General features: G+C 38.5%; 1 protein-coding gene across 5 annotated transcripts in view; it reads right to left on the bottom strand.

Moving 5' to 3' along the window:
• The window catches only part of LOC138704860 (kinesin-like protein KIF11-B), a 96,434-nt gene that overhangs the window by 66,562 nt on the left and 7,178 nt on the right, over positions 1-22,694 (bottom strand). For all 5 annotated transcript variants that reach the window (XR_011333451.1, XM_069833195.1, XM_069833193.1 and 2 more), the window contains 7 exons: positions 22,336-22,501; positions 20,080-20,288; positions 16,841-16,995; positions 6,993-7,150; positions 4,730-4,855; positions 4,057-4,263; positions 3,078-3,234 (listed from right to left, as the gene is read on the bottom strand). Coding sequence is in view for 4 of the 5 variants with exons in the window: in XM_069833195.1 (XP_069689296.1) it covers positions 3,078-3,234; positions 4,057-4,263; positions 4,730-4,855; positions 6,993-7,150; positions 16,841-16,995; positions 20,080-20,288; positions 22,336-22,501 (1,178 nt within the window). In the remaining variant the exon portion in view is untranslated. The remainder of the gene's footprint in view (positions 1-3,077; positions 3,235-4,056; positions 4,264-4,729; positions 4,856-6,992; positions 7,151-16,840; positions 16,996-20,079; positions 20,289-22,335; positions 22,502-22,694) is intronic.

Here is a 22,694-nt window from a genome sequence, read left to right as displayed (position 1 = left end):
AGGGTGACCAGATACACATCGATAAAAAAGAGCACACGATTCTTCAAAAAGGAGGACATTGTTCGAAAAAAGAGGACAGAAAATATGTACTTAAATTTAGACTTAGGCCTATATTATACTTTAAATTACGTCAATATCTATTTTATTTCAAACATTTTACAGTATCATATTTAAAAGTATGTTAATATCTCTTTTATTACAAAATAATTATGATAAAACTTAATAATAATGATTTTACAGTTAGCTACATATGAAAGTCAAGGGAACTATAATTATTAAAGAGGACAGAAAATATTTATTTAGATTTAGCAAAGATAGTTATGAAGTGATCATTGGAAAAGAGTACATTCCGTCAATGTTGCTGCCACCTACAGGCAAATTACTTGAAAAAGGCGTCAAATCAGATAATTTCAAAACATTAGGCATACAAGTTACCAAAAGGAGCACATTTCTTGACACCCCGGACAAAGGTCTAAAGAGAAGGACATGTCCGGACAAAAGAGGACGTCTGGTCACCCTACTCTAATATAATAATAATAATAATAATAATAATAATAATAATAATAATAATAATAATAATAATAACAATAATAATAAATATTATTATTATTATTAACAGCTACAGTTAACCATGTAATTCCGGTGCTCCGCTGCCAAGACATTAAACTGTTAGAACAGAGTTACTCAATAGTTCTACTCGCTCCGTCCCCATTTCTATGGGATAGGTCTCGGTATTTTATGATCACATGGGTACATTCAGGAACACAATGCAACAATTCTTTTTAGATTTTGAGTATTTTATTAGATAGTCATTAACAATGGATGTACTGTATTAATGAAAGTTCCAGGGCAAGATATGAAACCATTTTGGTGGGGATTAAGCTCAATATTTTCTTTGATCATTTTGTCCAGTATTCTTTCAATAATTCTCTATAGATTGTTATAGGATGCCAGTTTTGAACAACATTCAGATCTCCACCCTTAAGAATTAAAATTGTTCTACCTTGCCGAAAACATAGGGGGACATGAGCCCAACGAAGCATGTATGTAGCAATAAAAGATATAGCATAATATGCTTTAAGTTCTTTAATGATTTAGCTGTATGCCATATTCACCATAGGCCATATCAACTCGAATTTCTCAGCAAGCATTAAAAATATCATCCCTAGTTTTTCGTTTTCAAGAGTTTGGGAATTGTGCAAATCTTCGTACCTATCAAGCAATTGTATACTGCTAGAACCAGACAGCAGAAACACTTAATTTACATCCACTAAAGAAGAGGAAGAGGTAATATTCCTTACTAAATTCCTTCGATGACAGTAATATTGGAATTGAGCGAGCTGAAAATTATATCTATTTTTCTGCCGTTTATTTATTTTTTCCTAGCTCATTTAGAATTTAAAATCTTTTGTAAGTTATTTCAATTTTCGGTTTGTCTCTGTAAAATAATACTAATAGATGTTGGTGGTACACAATTAGATATGGCTTCTTTGAGAAATAACCAATATTTACTTGTAGCGTCATAAAATTCATGATCAGTAGGTGAATCAGCAGAAGCTAGTTTTTCAAATCTGTGCTCCCATTCATTAATTCAGTGGCAATAATAGCAATAGCAAGATGTTGTGATATTAAGACTTCATGAACAATACTAGGCTGATTCACAGTAGACATGTGATATTTTTTATTTAAATTATTCTGGTGTGCCTCAGGATGAGAATGAACCATATGATAATATTTTTGAAGAAGCGTCCATATAACTCACATCTACGTATTTTCTTAGGTACTTTATCTGGGCTTATGGGTAAGCCACTATTTTGTGTTGTTTGTAGTAGATCAGATGTATTTAATGTGCAACTAACTTCAGTATGACTGCTATTAGCATCAGTATGACATCGACTAATATGGATATTTATACGTCTTGGTAAAAGTCTTGACATAATTGACAAAACACAGATGATGTGGGATATTCTGTTGAATTGGAAGATTCATTATTCATCATCACAAGCAGTATAACAGTATTAAGCCAGATTTTGTTTTGTTGTAGTCAACTGTCCGAAGACAGGTATGAACCTCACAAGTGATACCAAGAAGGTACCAATTATGAGGCAACTAGGCCAGGACATAATGGGGTAAGGTGGCCAGTTCCTTTCCCCCCTCCATTGCATACATCACCAACTCGCTACATATTACACTAACCAGACTTCAGATGTATACAAACAATTGTTTTTTCTCTGATACATACCATCAAGTGAGATGTACATATCAGCCAGAACCTCAATCAGAGGAATAATAACATTTTTCAGTTACATTGCAATTATTTACTTATTGTACCAGGTTACTAAGGTAAACAACGCCTATTTAATTTCAAGCAAAAAAATTATGAATATTTATTCACTCCCTTAAAGAGACAATCACTAACACCTGTATTACAATGCAGGCACCAATATAATAACTATTTAGAAACATTTCAGGATATCAAATTTAACAATTCACAAAATACGAAGAAAATAACCCACAGCACTATTTTCTATCAGATCATATACCGGTATCATGGTCTTCACTAATAAAATTCTGATGATAATAAAGTGGCAGCAGCGGCAGCACACTGACCTTTCAACACCATGCAAATTCCCTTACAAAGCCTTGAAAGGGAACAAGGGGAATGAATACACACAGTTGTACCTTTGTTTTGTAATACGTATTTTGAAGACAAAAAATTAATCTTATACACTAACAGATACAGTATTTCATCTACATTACTGCCTGTTCAATAGGATCGCCTGTACTGAAAAAAAAATCCGTGTAACAGTTTAAGAGAACTTGTTTTATATAGTGTATCAAGAATTAATGTTTTTTTCAATATCATTGCTGCACACTGGTATTTCCGCGAAAATATTGAAATACTGTACCTACAGTTATGAAGTATTCTTGCAGAGATGCTATTAATTTACTGTCATCTTAGAATAATAATGTTTACAGGCTTTAATTGCTGCTGCACCAATCAGTATTACTCTGAATTGTCTAATTAAACAAGACTACTACATTTAATTTCAGAATCATAGATAGTATAAACTCACCAGCCTGCATCTAATATTCTTCAGTGGGTGTGAATCATCCTTTTTATGGTGTGTTGTGGCATTGTCTTGAAGTTTTTGTACAGCAGACTGTGGTGCAATTTCATCTCGGATATATGTCTTCAGGTCATCCACTAGCTCTTTAAAATCATTTCTAATACTGATTTCCAAGACATCAAGAAAATATGAATTAATTACATCAAGGAACATCATTGTCACTAATTGAGGGATACTCTCATTTGTACTTTGAAAGAGACTTTTCTGCAGGCAACTATTCAGTTCTCACCAGCACGATGAAGTCATGGAACAGTAATCTTGATAGAAATATTGCAAAAGCAAAGTTAAAAGGCGTAAGCCAAAGACAAAGCAAAAGCAATAATTAGCAATTTTGATGATTAGATGGTACTACTTCAAAACATTTGCAAAGCAAAGTCAAAAGACAAAGCAATAGCAAAATTGTCAATTGCTTTTGTTTTGTCTTTGGCTTACACCTTTTAACTTTGCTTTTGTAATATTTCTGACAAGATTAACGTTCCATGACTTCTTCATCATGCTGGTGAGAACTGAATAGTTAGTTTCAAAGTAGAGATTCACAAACTGGGTAAAAGAATATTGTTCCATTTTGTGTATCACAGGCCAAAAGCCTTTAGAAAATCCAAAAATTCAAAGGATAATACCAAATGCAGTCAAAGGATTAAACCTTTGGCAATGATCCGCGAAAACACAAACTTGTTTTAAAGAGTGTAAACTCTATTTGTAATTTTCCATTTTCTCTGTTTCAACTTCAATTCGCCTCTTCAGCTAGATAAGTGTTGATCACTACTCTAGGACAGAGTGGAGAAGGAAAGATATCTAATGAGAAATTCCAAATTGTAGAAATACAGTATTAATATTATTAACATTCATTCAGCCTGTAGAAAATAATTTTACACCTAAGAAATAGGTCCAAAACTACAACGTACTGCATGACGAAAAACATTACCTCAGAATGTTTTTTTCATGGAAAAATGGTTGCACATCTCTGTCATTTTCATTCACTGTTTGTTGAACTGGACTACTGTGATGGCTAAAATTATGTAGACTTTCAGTGCCATACGTTGATGGTTTCCTCAGTTGTTCCCTCAAAACTGTACTTATTTTCTCTCCCAATCTTTCTTCCATTTGTGCCATATGTTTCCGGACAATTGGACTGAAAGAGTTACAACACTATGATGAGTATAAATATTTACGAAGTACCAAATATTACCTTATAAGCATAAAAGATTAAATAGCTTTGATGGAATAATAACTATATGTTTACATTACAATCGTTATCAACTAGCAACTGAAATCTCATACAAGCTTTTAACAAAATTCTTATAAAGTTTCGACCCAATGCATGAGCATGCATGCATACACACACCCCTCCTTTTCCCTCTCTTATTTTTTGTTTTCCCATATAAGCAATCTTTAAGAGAATTATAAATAAATACATCAATCAATTTTAAACCTTTCAGTTTTGGAATGCATAACTACACAGTATTACACCCAATAATCTAGGCCTTAGTTAAATGTAGAGGCAAAATACCCATATATTATACTGCAATATAATCATAAAATAAACTTATTATAAAGATAATAGAATATGGGTTCTTTTATGATAACTTGATAGGTACCTTAGTGCAGAAGATATGTCCAGTGCTGTAGATGTAGAGATTTCTGACAATGATACTGAAATATTTGGACTCTCAGTTAGTGGATAAATAACAGGTTTCTTGAAAAAATCTTGAATGTCAGCAGAGCTATAAGCAGAAAATAAGTAGTACAGCTACATAATTCTTTACTCAAACATACAGCAAGAAACCTTAAGAGAAAACTTAGCCTTAGAAACTGAGTATTGACTTTATCAGAAAAAATTAAACGCAACGTCCATAACCACCCACACAGCTACCTATAATATAACTGAAAACACAGAAGAACTTAAAAATCAAGTGACCGAATATATAACAATGGAGAAATTTCACCAATAAACGCTATGTACACAAACATTCTATCATCTCCCCTCCAATTTCAAGATATCAAAATACAATTAGACCTCCAGGAACCAGTCTTAAAATCAAGTGACCTACCAGAAGAGTTGAAGGTGACAAGCACAGAAACAATAAAATAAATATATCTAACTGATGCATGGTATAGGATATACACTGATGGTTCATGTACAAGCAACATGGAGGCAGGCTTTGGAATATTTAGAACAGAATTTTCGCAATATACACCCTTGGGAAGATATGAAAACAATTTCCATGAAGAACTAATAACAATAAAACCAGCTCTGCTTAAAGTATTATAAGGACATATACAAAGAAAAAAAACTGTAATTGTATTAGATTCCAAGGCAGGATTACAGAGCATATCCAATAACAAAACATCAGAAAACCTATACGATATAAGAAAACTGCACAGTCTTAGAAATAATTGATGGCACACAGATGTTTTCAAAGTCCCAGAAAGGAGGCACTGTGCACAATCAGAGGACGAGCGATCAGGTTCACATGTGAATCATTAGTTGAGATAATAACATTCATTCTCTTTCATTGTATGTCGTCCCTAAGTAACTAAAACAAGTGTCAGGAAAAAGAATTTAACATCAATAAATAGTGGGATAAAACTTTTTCACTACCAAGAGTCATGCCATCAATTGTTTCTAAGATTGTACAAATTGAATTGAATTTAAGAGAGGGAGGGCTTTAACAGCCCTAGCACTGCGACCTAAAAGATTTATTGCGCATTCCCGTCATAATATCCCATCAATCCAATAGTTTGATGTTCTTGATGAACTGAATCAAACTATGGACTGGGACGATTGAGAGCTCATCAAGCTTCGGAAAATGTTTTCCAAAAATGAGAGCAAGATTGTACAAAAGTATCAAATCAAGAAATAAGGGAATAGTCTTTTTACGAATATCATCCCATATAGGTCTGTTTCGCAACAAAGAAGCTGACAAATAGCTGAAAAAGCTACTTTTATCGTATTTTTAATTGCTTTATATAAAGGAAAACCTGTTTTCCAAGTTTTCTAATATATATTATATCATGAAAGTTTTCATTCCTAACATTTATAAAATGGATCTGAAAAGATTTTGCCTTGTTACTTCTTTGAGTTAACATTAACATTGTTGTAAAAGAGGACTTATATAGGTGATTTGAGACAAATCGTTTTTTCTAAGCTGAGCTCTTGAAGGGCTTTCATTCATTTTCTGGCTTTAGTCTTGCAGATTCCGAGGAAATTATAATTACAAAAAGTGAATTGTGGTGAATCGAAAAATGACTATTCTATGCTTGTGAGCTGCCACACAATCGAATTCTGTTATTACTTTTTTTTTTTTGAGTTCTTATATCAAAGTGGAGTTGTTAAATTCTGTAGACCAGAATTTATTTCATACTGACTGTGAAGAGCATAATGGCTAAAAACTTTTTTCCTTATCTGATCTGAAGAAGACTATAATAAATTTTATATGTTTTTTATGCATGTTATCTTTAATAATATTGTAGGGCCATATTCATAGACATTCCTAGCACTGGCTTCTGGTGGATGATCAGCGAACTAACATTTTCCATATTTATAAACCAATGTTAGCGATATGATATGAATCCTGTACAAGTAATCAGTCAATAGCCGGGTCTAGTTTAGCACGCTCGTAGCACGGGCTAGCAAAATGTCTATGAATAGCACCCGTATAGTTTATATAATTTCAAAGATATCTTGATTAGATTAATACCTTATCAAATATGTCTCAGAATTAAAATCTGTGAGGAAAAATAATTAAAATAAAATAAAATAGGATAAATAACAAACAAAACCTTTAATTTTCTTGGAGAAAGGAGTTTATTGATTCGGCTGCAGTACTGTTAAAAAGAATCACTGTTAATTATATTTACCTAGAATTGGTCTGATTTGAAATGTTATGCTGCATATATGGTTTCCTGAAGTGTGCAGCAGGGGTAGAGGTAACCTTATACAAATTCCGAACAGATGGAGTTGGTGGTATAAGTGGTGTCACATCATTCAAGTAATCAAATGAATGTGGATTTGAGGCCTGCAAATAAAGGCATATACGACTTCAGTATGCTAAAAAAAAGTTCTAATGATGGTATGGTAATGGAAGTGGTGGTGGTACAAGAAGAAGCAGCAGCAACAACAGTGCAAATATAAAATTAAGTAACAAAAAATATAGACACATATATATTATGTACAAGAGGAAGTCAGAAAGTAAAGATACATATAATCCATCTTGTTAGAGAACTATTGTAATGAACTTATCTCGCTGATTGCTACATGTTCAAGGTAGCATACATGTACAGTTGTCAAAAGAAAAAGTGGCTGCGCTCTAGAAGCGAAGTTCCCTTTGGGTAATGTATCTTCCCTACAATTCGGACACAGACGATGTTACATGTTGTTGGACCACGTTGCCTGATATCTACAGTTATAATTAAAGTATTCTGTGTGTTACATTGTAGTGTACTGGTAGTGTTTCGGTCTGCTATTCTTGAGGTCCTGAGTTCGAACACAACCTAGTGCTTTTTATGTTCTTTTTCTGTTTTGTACTTAAGAGAGAGAGAGAAAATATACATAATTGCTCCTGCCACTTTTATGATTATTTTAGTAATTAACATCAGGTTCATGCATGTATTATGCCATGACTTTATCATTATTTATTATGACATTATGGCCGTAAATGGAAAGAAAAAAAAATTTATTCTCAACAAAAATATCTTTCCTGGCATAAACAATACAAACTTACTGGCATCTGCCTTAGAACATTAAAACAATTAAGCATTCAAAAAAACAAAACAAAAAGCCACGATTCAATATTTAGTCTATCTTCCCCATATCTCGATCACATCTTGCTGGGCATGGAATTGACTAGTCTTTCCAAATACTGACTGTTCTCAGCCACGACATTCCAGGCATCCTGGACATACATATATAAGTGTTGTGCCCATGGGTAGGTCACTGCAAATCCAGCATTCTGCAATCTTTCCTATTTTCTACCTTCCTCTTAGTCTCCACATATGATCCACATATCTTAAAAGTCGTCTATTATTTGATATCTTCTTCTGCCCCGAACCATTCCTTCCAGTGCATTCTTCAGTAGGCAGTTTCTTCTCAACCAGTGACCCAACCAATTCCTTTTTCTAATCAGTTTCAGAATCATTCTTTCTTCACCCACTTTTTCCAACAAAACTTCATTTCTTATTCTATCTGTCCACTTCACATGCTCCATTCTTCTCCACATACACATTTCAAATGTTTCTATTCGTTTCTCTTCATTTTGTCGTAATGCCACACTCCACACAAAGCACTTCACTAGTCTCTTCCTTAGTTCTTTTTCCAGAGGTCAGCAGAAGATGCTCCTTTTTTTTTATTAAAAGCTTCCTTTGCTCATGTTTGCAGTTTTTCTTGGGAAGGATAAATGCGGTAACTTCCCGTTGCTTTCTGCACACCACTGTCTCTTTTGCATCTTAATAGATCCCAGTTGGCCCAAGCGTGAAAGTGAATAAATGGGCCCTCCGGACTCTGTGAAATTCACTGCAAGGGTTTAAATATTAGTTCTATCAGGATTTTTGACCTCATCGGAGACCGGGAAACCCTAATTAGCCTTTGCCCCCCACATCCTGGACGAGCTTCTACAAATCACCAGAAAATCTTGGAGGGGTATTGAGCCAATTTTTCCGCAAATGTTTCTATACTTGTACCCTCGTAGGTCAGTCAGAAGAACGTCGGAATTTAGATGTCAACGTCCAAGGTTCAATTCCTCGTCACACCTTTTTATGTTATTGTGTTTCAAGATAGTATAATGTAATAATATAAAAAGAAAAAACTAACACCAGTATTATGCAACTGTATTGTTCCAAACTTAATATTAAATGTATGCTATTTAAATATCGCTAAAGAACGATAACAGAATATAAATGATAACTTGAATATCATTTATATTGCTAAATATCGGTTTGTTTAATTAATGTAAGATATTATACAATATATATATATATATATATATATATATATATATATATATATATAATTATTTAAATAAAATAACCCATTTTACAAAGAAAATGGTTATTTATATTTTAATAATTATATAAAATACAGATATATAACAGAATATAAATAACTTGAATATTATGTTGCTAAAGAACGATAACAGAATACAAATGATAACTTGATTATTTATATCGATAAAGAAGGATAACAGAATATAAATAATGTGAATATTATTTATATTGTAAATTTATTTCAACTCAACAATGTAACTTTTATTTAAAGCAACAATAATTCCTTTCTATGATTCACCTTAAACGCTCTCGTCAACAATGGGATTTTCACTCAACACAGTATTCTTTATAGCACTCCACTGACGACAATGACAATTTACTTGGACTATTACGAACAACAATGAACTGTTAATTTTAACTAATGTTCACAAAGCACTATTTACAAATCAGAACTGTCAGTTCTCAGTTCACAGTTCTTCTAGCTCAGTCACTCGAGTTCACACTATCTCGAACCACAGACCTTCAGAGACAGTCCACTGTACTCGAACTCAGGACCCTCCAACTGTGGTCCACTGCACTCGAACTCAGGTCTTCGGATGCTGACACAGTTGCGGACGCACACTCAAGTCGAACTCCGGTATACAAGACTGGCTGGCTGGCTTGCTCTGTTCACTGGCTTACTCACTGAATGGCTGAATAAACTGAAAAACTGCTCAAGTTCGCTCGCGTTTCTTCTTTTATAACCACAGTAATGTAGCCTGGAAAGTTCGACACGTGTCCAGAGATAGCACTCGAACAATCCGAACTTCTCTTCACTCCGCATGCACCAGATGCGCGCGCAACCCGCCCAAAACACGGACGACTTAGCCTCTCCTCTCCGCCGCATTGACGTAATACACCCCCTCTGCCCTTCAGCATGCAGATGCTCCCAGTACCAGCGTTTCGTCTGCCGCGCGCCCTGTCGGACGCGTGTTCGAACCCCATTGCAGCTGTCACATTGCTCCCTCCTTAGGGCTGCTCGTCCCAGGCAGTCCCTTGGTAGGCTACTAATCGGTCCAGATGCACCACCATCATCTTCCCTCGGGGTTGTCGCTGGATGCGGTCGTTGATCCGGGTCACCACGTGGTATGGTCCATCCCAGGCACGCTGCAGCTTCGGTGATTTTCCCTTGGTCCTGGTAGGTCGATACAGCCACACCAGGTCACCCTCCTGGAATCCTGCAGAGTTGGCTAATCTGTTGTAGCGCACTTTCATCCTGTCGCTGGCCATCTTGAGGTGCTCTCTGGCCAGTTGGTGAACTCCATTCAACTTCTCGGTGAGTTCTGCCACATAGTCAGTTGCTGGCTGGTCGGCGCTGGGTGGCGTGCCAAACAGCAGATCACAGGGCAGGCGCAGCTCTCTCCTGAAGACCATGTTTGCCTGTGTCATCCCTGTTGTATCGTGGACCGAAGCTCTGTAGGCCAAGAGGAACAGTGGGACTCTGGCATCCCAGTCTCGTTGATGGTTGGACACCACCTTCCGCAGGTGCTCTTCCACGGTTTTGATGTAGCGTTCCACCATACCATCGGACTGTGGATGGAGGGGAGTGGTCCTGGTTTTATGCACCCCCAGACACTCGAGCAATTCTCCCATCAGGTTGGATTCGAAGTTGCGCCCCTGATCGCTATGCAATTCCTGGGGCACCCCGAATCGGCAAATGAAGTTGTCAAGCAGCGCGTCGGCCACCGTCGAAGCCTCTTGGTTGGGAATCGCGTACACCTCTGGCCATTTTGTGAAGTAATCCATGGCGACTAGCAGGTAGCGGTTCCCGCGATCCGTGACCGGGAACGGTCCAGCAACGTCGATGGCGATCCTCTCAAAAGGAGCTCCCACGTACTGCTGCATGGCTCCCCTGCTGCGTGTCCTTGGTCCGCGACTGGCTGCACAGGTGTCGCATCTTCGGCACCATTGTTCCGTGTCGGTTCTCTGATGCAACCAATAGAACCTCTGCCTTAACTTGTCGGCTCCCAGGTGGCCTCCAGTCACTCCAGCATGAGTTTCCTCCACCTTACTCCTGGGCAGGACAAGTTGTTCTATGCGAGTCCTTCCATCGGCCGACTCCCAAATCCTCTTTAGGATACCGTCTTTGACAGTGAAGGATTCCCACTGGGCCCAGTAGCTCTTGTAAGTGGTGCTACGGTTGACGATATCGGCCCACACTGGTCTCTGGCCGGACTCTACATCACGCAGTAGCTGTCCAATGTTTGCGTCCTCCAGCTGCTCCCTCCTTAAGGCGGCGCTATCCCATCCTGGGCTCGGATGGGCGGCAATTGCTCGGACTGCGTGGGCGCCATCTCGCTCTTCTACTTTCAGGCAGTGTTTGCAGCCGTCCGGGCACGGGCGTCTTGATAAGGCATCAGCGTTGGAATGTTTCTTCCCTTGGTGGTGTTCGGAGGTGAAGTTGTACTCCTGCAGTCGTTGAACCCAACGGGCGGTCTGCCCCCTCCAGATTCTTGAAGCCCAATAGCCAGGTGAGTGCAGAATGGTCTGTCCTCAGATGGAATTCCTGGCCATACAAATATTTGTGGAAATGCTTCAGAGCTTCCATAATGGCAAGAAGTTCTCTACGCGTCACACAGTAGTTTCTCTCAGCCTTGGATAGTGTTCGGCTGAAGTAGGCAATCACCCTCTCTTGCCCGTCCTGTTCCTGAGAGAGTACTCCACCGATGCCTACGTTGCTAGCGTCCGTGTCGAGCGTGAACTTCCTTCCAGGGATGGGATATCCCAGTACAGGAGCAGTGCAGAGCGCCTCTTTCAGCGACTGGAACGATGACTCCGCCTCGTCCGTCCACTGGAATTGTCGTTTCTCCTCGGTCAGCTGGGTTAGAGGCTTAGCGATGTTGGCGTACCCAGCTACGAACCTTCTGTAATAAGTGCAGAGGCCGAGAAAGCGGCGCAGCTCCTGCTTGTCCCTCGGTCTCGGCCATCCTCTGACGGCTTGTAGCTTCTCCGGGTCTGTGGCCACTCCGTTGGTCCCTACTACGTGCCACAGGTAGCTGACCTTCTTCTGGAACAGATGACATTTCTTTGGGTTCAACTTCAGCCTGGCTTGTCGCAGTCTCTCGAACACTTTCCTCAGATTCAACAGCTGTTCACCGAAAGTCTTGCCGACCACGATGACGTCATCAAGGTACAGCAAATAGGTGTCGTATGTCAGGCCTCTCATTACGGACTCCATTAGTCTCTGGAATGTAGCCGGGGTGTTGCAGAGGCCGAACGGCATAACGGTGAACTGCCATAGTCCCTGGCCTGTAGAGAATGCCGTTTTCTCCTTGTCCTCAGGATGTAGCGCCACCTGTCAGTATCCTGACTTGAGATCCAACGTCGAGAACCACTCTGCTCCGGCCAGGGTGTCCAAGGTGTCGTCAATTCGTGGAAGGGGAAAGCAGTCCTTCTTGGTGACGTCATTCAGTTTTCTGTAGTCCACGCAGAAACGCAGATCCCCATTCTTCTTCTTCACCAGCACCACAGGTGATGACCAAGGGCTGTCGGATTCCTCGATGAGCCCTCTTGCTTTCATGCCCTCTAGTTGGCTGTCAATCTCCCTCTGTTTAGCTAGAGGGACACGTCGAGAAGGTTGTCTGATTGGGCGAGCATTCCGGTGTCTATGCAGTGCTGAACTTTCTCCATTCTCCCGTAGTCGTTTTCAGACAGACTGAACACGTCTTGAAATTCTGTCAGCAAATTGTGGACTTGTCTTCTTTCTCCTTTGCTTAAATTCTCCGCCAATTCTCGAGCCAGCTCTTTCAGTGATGGGTCTAGATCTGGATGTGATCGGTGACACTCCTCGTTATCTGCTAGAGACGTCACAGACACCACCGGCTCGACGCTACCTAGTACAGTTCCACTAGGCACCTCCTTGTCCCGATTGGTGACATTCAGGACCCTCACCGGTACCACCTTCTGATTCGGGAGTAGGGATCTGGCCACATAAACCCCATCTATCGGAGTTGTCTGCGAATCGAGGAGCAGGTTTCTCTTAGGCTGTCCGTCCAGTCTTGCCGTCACCACCATCTCGCAGCCTGCTGGGATTGTCACTTGATTCTCCAATGTGAGTCTGCTGGCCATGGGTTGGTCTTCGACGTCCCTCAGGAACACTTCATCCTGACCAAAACGGAGGATACGGCACCGGACGTCCACCGTTGCATCGAAGATCCGCATGGCGTCGAGTCCCAGGATGACGTCTTCAGTGATGCTGGCGACGAACATCCACATCTCCAGTCTCCTCTTTCCCAATGTCAGATCTAGGAAAACCTCTTTTTGGATGGGCAGGTTCTCGCCTGAGGCAGTACGTAGCTCATACCGGCGCAGTGGCGTCCTCCCAGGGAGGCCACGCACGACTTCTGGCGATAGTGAGCAACGCCCCGGTGTCTACCAGTACTCTGCATGGGCGGCCTCTTATCCATCCGTCAGCAATCAACCCATCGTCGCATCTTCTGTTAACCGTCTTCAAGATCAGCCGAGGGGATGGTGATGACGGCGCCAACGTGCCCCTCATCGCATCGGCCCCTTTTAGTTTTCCTGTTTGTGACCAGATCGGTCACAGTCCCTCCTCAGGTGTCCAGGTTCGCCGCAGGACCAGCAGGTAGGCACTCCTCGTCTTCGTCGCTCGGGTGATTTTGGTTGACGTTCCTCGACGTCGGCCGCCGCGACGCTCCTAATCCGGTGCGGTGCCGAGACGTTCACAGTCAACTTGGCTGCCTCCATCCTGAGGGCCGCCGCCAGAGCTGCATTGATGGTGCGATGCTCTGCCAAGAGTAGCTGTTGTCTTATTTCCGGGTCTCGAACTCCGCTCCGAAGGTGTAGGCCGCCTCTCCAGCGATGAAGTCATTAGGTAGGCCCCTGAGCGCCTTATGGGCCAGTTGTTCCACTGCCATCGCAAATTCTTGTAGGGACTCGCCTGACTGTTGGACCCTCGTTTTTAGTTGGGTCCTGAATGCTGCCGCAAGTTGATGGTCACCATAACGTCCCTCCAGGCCGCCATTATCTCAGCAGCTGTCCCATCTTCTGGAACGCTGTGAAGAATCTCCGACGCCTGTCCCTGAAGCGCGGCCAGCAGCTGAGTGGTTTTCTCTGCTGGCGTCCACCCATTGTGCTCTGCGATGGCCTCGAACTGGCGACAGAATATCGCCCAAGACGTCGTACCGTCGAACTTCGGCGTCTTGACGTTGCAATGTCTGGCTGAGGGCGATGGTTCCACATGGCCAGTACATGAGGTCCTCAATTCTGTCGTCGATCTTTCCACGGCCCGTTGAACTTCCTCGGCAATTATTTGTTTCTGTTCTCTAGCCTGGCGATCCACCAACGTGAGGATGTGTTTGTTTTCTACAGCATGTTGGTCCATTAACGCGAGTATGTGCTTGTTTTCCTCAGCCTGTTTGTCTATCACCTCACTCGTCTGCTCTTGACGACGCTCGAGATCGCGGATTTTTCCGTCGAAATGGTCTACATCCTGTCTCAACTCGGCTACTATCTCGTTTATAGTTGTAAAATTCTGGTTTAGTTTATCCAAATCGGCCTTAAGTTCGTCTTTCACAATGGCGACAATTCCATCTACGTGGGCCGAAACGCTTTCGATTTGTGTAGTGACGTCATCTTTCACTCCGCTTATGTCGCCTTTCACTCCGCTTATGTCACTTTTCACCTCACTGATATCGTTCTTCATTTCTGCTTTTACTGCACTTAAGTCGTTTTTCAGTTCCGCGATGGCTTGCAGGATCAGCTGTAAGTTCTCCATTATGTTGATAATATCCCGATTCTGACACCAGTGTAAATTTATTTCAACTCAACAATGTAACTTTTATTTAAAGCAACAATAATTCCTTTCTACAATTCACCTTAAATGCTCTCGTCAACAATGGGATTTTCACTCAACACAGTATTCGTTATAGCACTCCACTGACGACAATGACAATTTACTTGGATTATTACGAACAACAATGAACTGTTAATTTTAACTAATGTTCACAAAGCACTATTTACAAATCAGAACTGTCAGTTCTCAGTTCACAGTTCTTCTAGCTCAGTCACTCGAGTTCACAGTATCTCGAACCACAGACCTTCTGAGACAGTCCACTGTACTCGAACTCAGGTCCCTCCAACTGCGGTCCACTGCACTCGAACTCAGGCCTTCGTATGCTGACACAGTTGCGGACGCACACTCAAGTCGAACTCCGGTATACAAGACTGGCTGGCTGGCTTGCTCTGTTCACTGGCTTACTCACTGAATGGCTGAATAAACTGAAAAACTGCTCAAGTTCGCTCGCGTTTCTTCTTTTATAACCACAGTGACGTAGCCTGGAAAGTTCGACGCGTGTCCAGAGATAGCACTCGAACAATCCGGACTTCTCTTCACTCCGCACACACCAGATGCGCACGCAACCCGCCCAAAACATGGACGACTTAGCCTCTCCTCTCCGCCGCATTGACATAATACACCCCCTATGCCCTTCAGCATGCAGATGCTCCCAGTACCAGCGTTTCGTCTGCCGCGCGCCCTGTCGGACGCGTGTTCGAACCCCGTTGCAGCTGTCACAATATCGTTAAAGAACGATAACAGAACATAAATGATAACTTTAATATTATGTATATCGCTAAAAAATGGTAACAGAATATAAATGATAACTTGAATATTATTGATATCGCTACAGAACGATAACAGAATACAAATGATAACTTGAATATTATGTATATCGCTAAAGAACGAAAACAGAATATAAATGATAACTTGAATATTATTTATATAGCTAAAGAACGATTAAAAAATAAAATGAAAACTTAAACAAGGCCCAAACTCACAACCTTCGAATCATTAAGTGAGCACTCTACCGCTGGCCTATGAGGCACAGATATGGAATAATTCCTTAGTTCTGGAACTGCTTCTACAAGCACGTGCATCATGTAGCATTGCCATGATCCGAAGTGGACTTATAAAATATTCGCTATTTACGAGTGCAGCCACTTTTTTTTTTTTTTGACAGCTGTACATATATTTGCAATTTGCCTTACTAAGACAAAAACGTCTACTATAGGTGCTGCATATTTATATAGAATTATTGTAAAAGCACCAAATTGTTTTTTTTTTCCTTGTTAACTGACAATATAATTAAAACTTTCAATATACCGTATTTACCGGAATATAAGACGAGGTTCTCTCCCTCTGATGATGGGATGTTGTCTTAAATTTGCGTATTAAGAAAAATACACAAGTTGCGTCAATTTTTTATATTGTACAGCACATAAATGCGGTTAATTCATGCAATAGTTTTTTGTAATAGTTTTTGTAAATAGAATAGTGTATTTCGACTATTAGGCTGTACAGAAATAAAAATTTAATTTCATCAAGAGGATCTATTTATTTTGTAGAAGTAAGTAAACTTGAAATTTTATATATGTTCTAGAACCAAGTTAATAATGCAAATTATTCAAGTTAATAATGGATTAATTGCCTGTGAATTCATTAAATTCTACAAAAGTCAATGGAAAACTAGGGGTTGTCTTAAATTTGAGATAATCTAATATTAGGGTAAATACAGTATTTTTTTTGCTTGTAAACAAGTTTTCAAAACTATGTAAGACGACATCATTGTTTATTTCCTTCAGTAGTTTGCATAAGAAAATTGTAATTCCCGATTTCTCATTTATTTTAATATCCGAAAGGTAGTCACTACAAACTCTATTCCATTTACCTTATATTCACAAATTATTTGGTTGATCTTTGGTTTGCTCATCACTTTCTTAGCATCTTCAGCAAATCTCAATGTGGTAATTGTCTGTGCTATATCCAAATTGGACGGACTGATACATGCTATCATCATAACATAGCTTTCTCGGCTCAAAGAATCTACAACAAAAATCCACGTCAAAATTTCTTCCCTTTTCAAGTATACAAATAAACATTTGTGAGAATAACAGCAATACTTTTTAACCTCGATATAAAATGTAAGTTAATAGTTGCTTCTTACATAAAAAGAGAGAGACAGGCGGATTTAGGGGGAAACTTGGGGGAATACTTATCCTAGTTGTTCTTTTTTATATTGCTGATTTAATCTACTCTTAATCCATTTATTATTATTATTATCATCATCATCATCATCATCATCATCATCATATCATGAAATCCATTATTTTATTATACAATTTTATTAATTTATTACATTTATTGAATTGTATACAGGGTGAAAAGCAATTAAACCAACAAACTCCAGGAGATTGTATGGAACACCAACACACACGGTTTTCTCTAATGCTATATTTTCCTCAGAGGCTTTATTAAACTGGCAGAAGGTGTATACGTTCTTCAGTTCATGATGACTACAAATTCACATTTTGTTGTACATCTTGACCCACTGCAGTGCTTTATTAAACCGGTTTGGTGGCTTGGATATTTGCTGCAGCAGGGGAAATAAACGATAATCCTGAAGTCTTTCACCGCGTTAGACAATCCATATCCCACTGATGTAATCTTTGTGTACAGGTCAGTGGAGGCATTTTTGAACATCTTTTGCAGCGATTTTGGTGTGTAAATGTTTTATAAGAGACTCAAGCAATAAAGCATGGCAATATTTTGTGTTACATTAAGATCTGGTCTCCTCGCGAAATAATGGCTTGCAGCACAATATGACATTAGATAAAAGTGTTTGTTTTGGCGTCCCATACAACCTCCTGGAGTTTGTTGGTTTAATTACTTTTCACCCTGTATATAACTTTCTTACATCCAGCATAAGACTACTTTTCCATTACTAATGTAAGACAGATTTAATTCATATATTGTACCAACCACTATCACTATTATATTCTTACATTTATTTTCCAACTCAACAAACAATCAAGCATATTTTATATTTCTTCAGTTTTTCAAATATTAGAACAATTGAGTTTGGCCAGTTATTCAGTGAGCCTGTGTCAATGAATGCTGTGTTTGATTTACTGTGATATTATCAATGTTATTTGAGTTATGGTAAGGAAATTAATCCACTTATATCCTTTTGATCGCTGTGAGTATTAAAATATGAATGTAATAAACTGTTAGTACTATGTGGCGAATGAATACTATGCAAAGCTTGATTATTTTATAAATGACGTATTTTCAGTCAGCCTATTTAAAAAATTTACGTAAAAAATCAGACTTTTCAATTTCACAACCATTTTTATAAGATAAAATGTACCACAAACTTTTTCAAGAGATTTCGAAACCACAATCTGAACATAAAAAAAAGTTACACTACTTTTGCTACAATTGTTACTGCTACAATTGGACAGAGTTACGCAATAAGAGACCAAGCGCCAAAAACCTGTTTCGAGATATTGGTCATTGAAATAAATCTGTTTTTTATAAAATATTTTATGCAACAAGTATTCATACTATTCATACATTCATACTATTACAAAAAATAGCACAAATAATATCTAAATGGGCTAACCGATTTTTAATAAGAGACCAGCAGTTGAATTAATATTTCAAAGCAAAATAAATGAATGAATTTTATGCAATAAACGAATTTTTAGTTATAAATAGCAGCAATATTCAGGTATCGCATTCTTGAATTTTACAGAGTTAAATTAGCCTGCCATCAATATATTTGTGCAAATATCACATTTTTTCAAATTGTCAGTTGGTTTATTATTGTGTAACTCCGTCCAATTATTTAACTATAAGTAACAGTAAGCCAGGAACTTGTTCCATCTCTGCAGGTGAACTGAATTCTTTCTCTGGCCCCTTTAATACTAGGCACCCTACTTCAAAAGAAGCAATATCCAATAATGATACTCAAGATCAGTTTGAAATGGACTTGTGTGATTCTATATATAGAGAGAGAGAGACTGAGAGTAATTATTTGAAGTATATACAAAATAAACTCAAGCCAGCACCAAAATTAATGGGCTATATCTGCTGATGGCACAGAGAGAACATACACAAATTTGTGTTGATTTAGAAAAATTTGCTAATTCCACAACTCACGGACGAGAAGGAACAGGGGTTCATTTTCCAATGAGACCAAGCCCCTCCACATTAGCATACAGAGGTCTGGAGGTACCTAAATCAACAGCTACCAGGTTGGTGGCTTGGTCATGCAACTGACGCAGACACCACCTTCTGCACATGGTCACTCTGTTCACCGGATTTCAGTGTGTGATTTCTTTCTGTGGGATTTCGTCAAGGACAAAGTTTACATACCTCCACTTCCAGCGACATTGGGCAAATTGAGAAGGCACATTAACACAGCAATTAGGAACGTCACAGAAGACATGCTTAAGAGAATTTGGCAAGAATGGGATCACCACCTGGACAGTGCCACATTACACGTGGGGTTCACAACGAGGGCATCTAAGGTCAGTATAAAACTTCAAACTTCCATATTTCAAGTGGTTATAAGATCATGTACTATTTATGTTCAATATTGGTGAAAATATAAACTTTTGAAATCGTCCAATAATTTGTAAGCACGGTTTAGAAAGTAGGCAAAATATTGTCCTTGCTGAGGAATGATTTCATTTTAGATCAACTTATAAAAACTATACCAATTGTCTTGCTTATTTTGAGGTATGGTTTTAAATCTATTGCAAAATTATATTCCATGTATTTTCTTATGTATATTATTTAATAATGAATAATGCTGTACCAACTGTGCAGTTATCTAGCATCAATGAATTGTCGATACTGGTAGAAAAATGGTATTCTGGTGAAACAAGGATTCGTCATGAATTACCCAACATTTGTCTAGCAGTTGGGGAAAACTCAGATAGGAGGGGGAAAGAACCCAATCAGGTAATCAACCTGAGAGGGATTAGAACCTACGCCCAAGAATGAGATATCATGCTTATGACTGGCATGACCATGTCCTTTAAAAGGGAGAGAGACTACGAACTACATTAGCACATATTATCATTTCATCTGCTAATCATAGTTATTGACTGTTATACTTGCCTTTCAATACTGTCGTTAGTGTAGTAGTTCTGTAAGAAATATAATCTTTTGAATTATTAGAAAGTATTGATATGACATTGCGAAGATTTAACAGGCCTCGGTTAATGTTATTTGCTTCATGTAGAGCCACACCCTGATTACCAGTGTGGCGAACACCCTCTAATCCTGCTAGATCAACCAGATCAAACCGGGATAGTATTGTTTGATTTCTGAAATAAAAATGGTAATATATTGATTATTGTACAATTTAGACTTTTTTACTGCAGAGAATAACAATATTTACAAAGCATTAACTTTCATTAGAAATTTACATTCAACTCAATTTCAAAAGTAGTATAATATAAGTTTACAGTATTTTTTTTTTATGTGGGTTGGGTATATTATGCATACAGGCTTGCCGTGAGTTTGGTACGTAAATCAATTTCTTGAATTCAATGACTACTTTAACTTTATGGGAGCAAGAACTACAAATACTGTATGATCAATGTGATGATAATGATGATATAACTACATGTATTTCAGTAAAATGGATAGGCTTTACCAATAACCAAAAATGTATTTAAAAATAGGCTTAAGGGCTATTCTAATAGACGGTAGTATATTATACACACTATTTAAAGGATGTAATTGATGTTTTGTTATTTGAAGTGTTGTATCAGTGAAGTGTGTTATGTAAGTGAAGTGTGTTTGTGTCAGTGAAGTGCAGTGCAAAGTATTTGAACAGTGAAATGTGTCTTAGTTCAAGAGCAGGGAGTGTGTTGACAGCGAAATGAGTGTAGTGCTGAAAGGTACTTGTGCATGTATGAACATATCATACTCGTGGGTTTTAGTTCGAACTTAGGATTAAGATACAGATTAGATTTACTTTAAATGTTATTTTAAGTGATCATGCTTCATTTAATTTAGGATGCTCCTTGTTGTTATTATTATTAGTAGTAGTATTATTATTATTAATTGCCATTATTGAGTGTAATTAGTTACCACTGCCACAGAGTGTTTACCCATTTGCAGTGTGAATACATACATACATACATACATACATACATACATGAGTTCCCATCATTTCCACCACCATCAATGTTCAATTTGTTACTGTTACTGAATATCTTGTTTATTCGACAGTGTGTTTAGAATATTATTTACTGTGACTGAATCATCAGCTCTCGTGGATAACATTCTTGCCTTCTCATGGCACTGTAATATATCAAGTGATCCTTCGCATAACTAGTGAATTATTTATTTATGGAAATGAAGAGAATCTTACCGAATTCGGAGCAGTTGCTCAAAATGTCCTCCATTATGTTCTATACACATGTTGCAGTGATGAATAAAGTTCTGGGGACATTCTATACATGAGGTCGGGAAAATTCAATCCACCGAATGCCATACTGATACAGCAATCTCGAGCCCAATACAAATAATGGCAGTTTACTTTAGAAATGAGCCCAAGACACAATGTGTGTGTTTTCCTTATCACTCTCACTTAGTCAGCTGTCTGAACTCTACTCAGACATATATGTAGGCCTATTTTTAAATACTGTTATATATACAGTACACCAACGCATTTTCCTCATTGAAATATATCTACTGAAGAAGAAGTCTTACAGGTTGTGTTTGCACAAGTTTCAGCGGTACTTTCCAGAGATTACAGAACCATCAAAACACTGTATTGTTAAACTATGTAATAAGTGGCGAGAAACAGGTTCCATTCTCGGCAAGATAAAACTTTGTACATGGCTAATACGTAATATTAGTGAGAATGAGTTTTAGCAAGTATCCAAAAACTTCATACATCACACTGTAACATATGTATAGAATGCATTGGAAGACATTTTGAGAAAGTCCTCTGAAATTCCTAGGTAAGATTCTCTCCATTTCTTTAAATAAATAATTCACTAGTCACGAGAAAGATCACTTGCTATACTGTAGTGTCATGAGACAGCAAGAACATTATCCGCAAGAGCTGGCAATCTGCTTGCCAGAATGTAGTACCGAGAGAGAGAGAGAGAGCAGGTCCTTTAGGTTTGACTTGCCCTGTACCAATCCAAGTGATTTATGTTTCTTAGAACTATAATAGGCCAAAACAACATTTGATTTAATGAACTATTATAAATGTCAAGTTGATAAAGAGCAGATACTCCTCTTGAATCCTTCAATGTTTCCAAGTCTTCACTATGATACACTTTCCCCTACACTCATGAAACAATCGAAATGGGTGCGCACTGTACATTTTTGTTACTGGATCTTTAAACTTACCCCATTTTTTGTTTATAGTGAACTGTGAAAATTGCATGTGATCTGGAACTGTGAACATTCACTTTTGTAGCTCTAGTATGTCTGTTTGAACTTCCAAACTCCAATTGATGAAGGGCTTGTTCACACGAGGTGATGCTGACATGTGTTAAATTCTGAACATTGAAAGCTGAAAGAGATAAGTTCTTACAGAGACTAAAGATGGTTGTCAAGTAAGAAGATAAAGAACTTTTGGTTTTTTTATTATAATTTATTACGTTTTAAATGGCATGGCTAAAAGTAGATCCTCAAATACACGGTGAGTACTTATTCATGAGTTTCTCATCATCTGCTCTTTGCAACTTTATTTTCCTTCCTTTTTT

Source organism: Periplaneta americana, chromosome 8, assembly GCF_040183065.1.
Source record: "Periplaneta americana isolate PAMFEO1 chromosome 8, P.americana_PAMFEO1_priV1, whole genome shotgun sequence".
NCBI classification, from domain to species: domain Eukaryota; kingdom Metazoa; phylum Arthropoda; class Insecta; order Blattodea; family Blattidae; genus Periplaneta; species Periplaneta americana.
The sequence above is the reverse complement of the archived record's forward strand: the minus strand, read 5'-3'. Positions and strand labels throughout refer to the sequence as shown.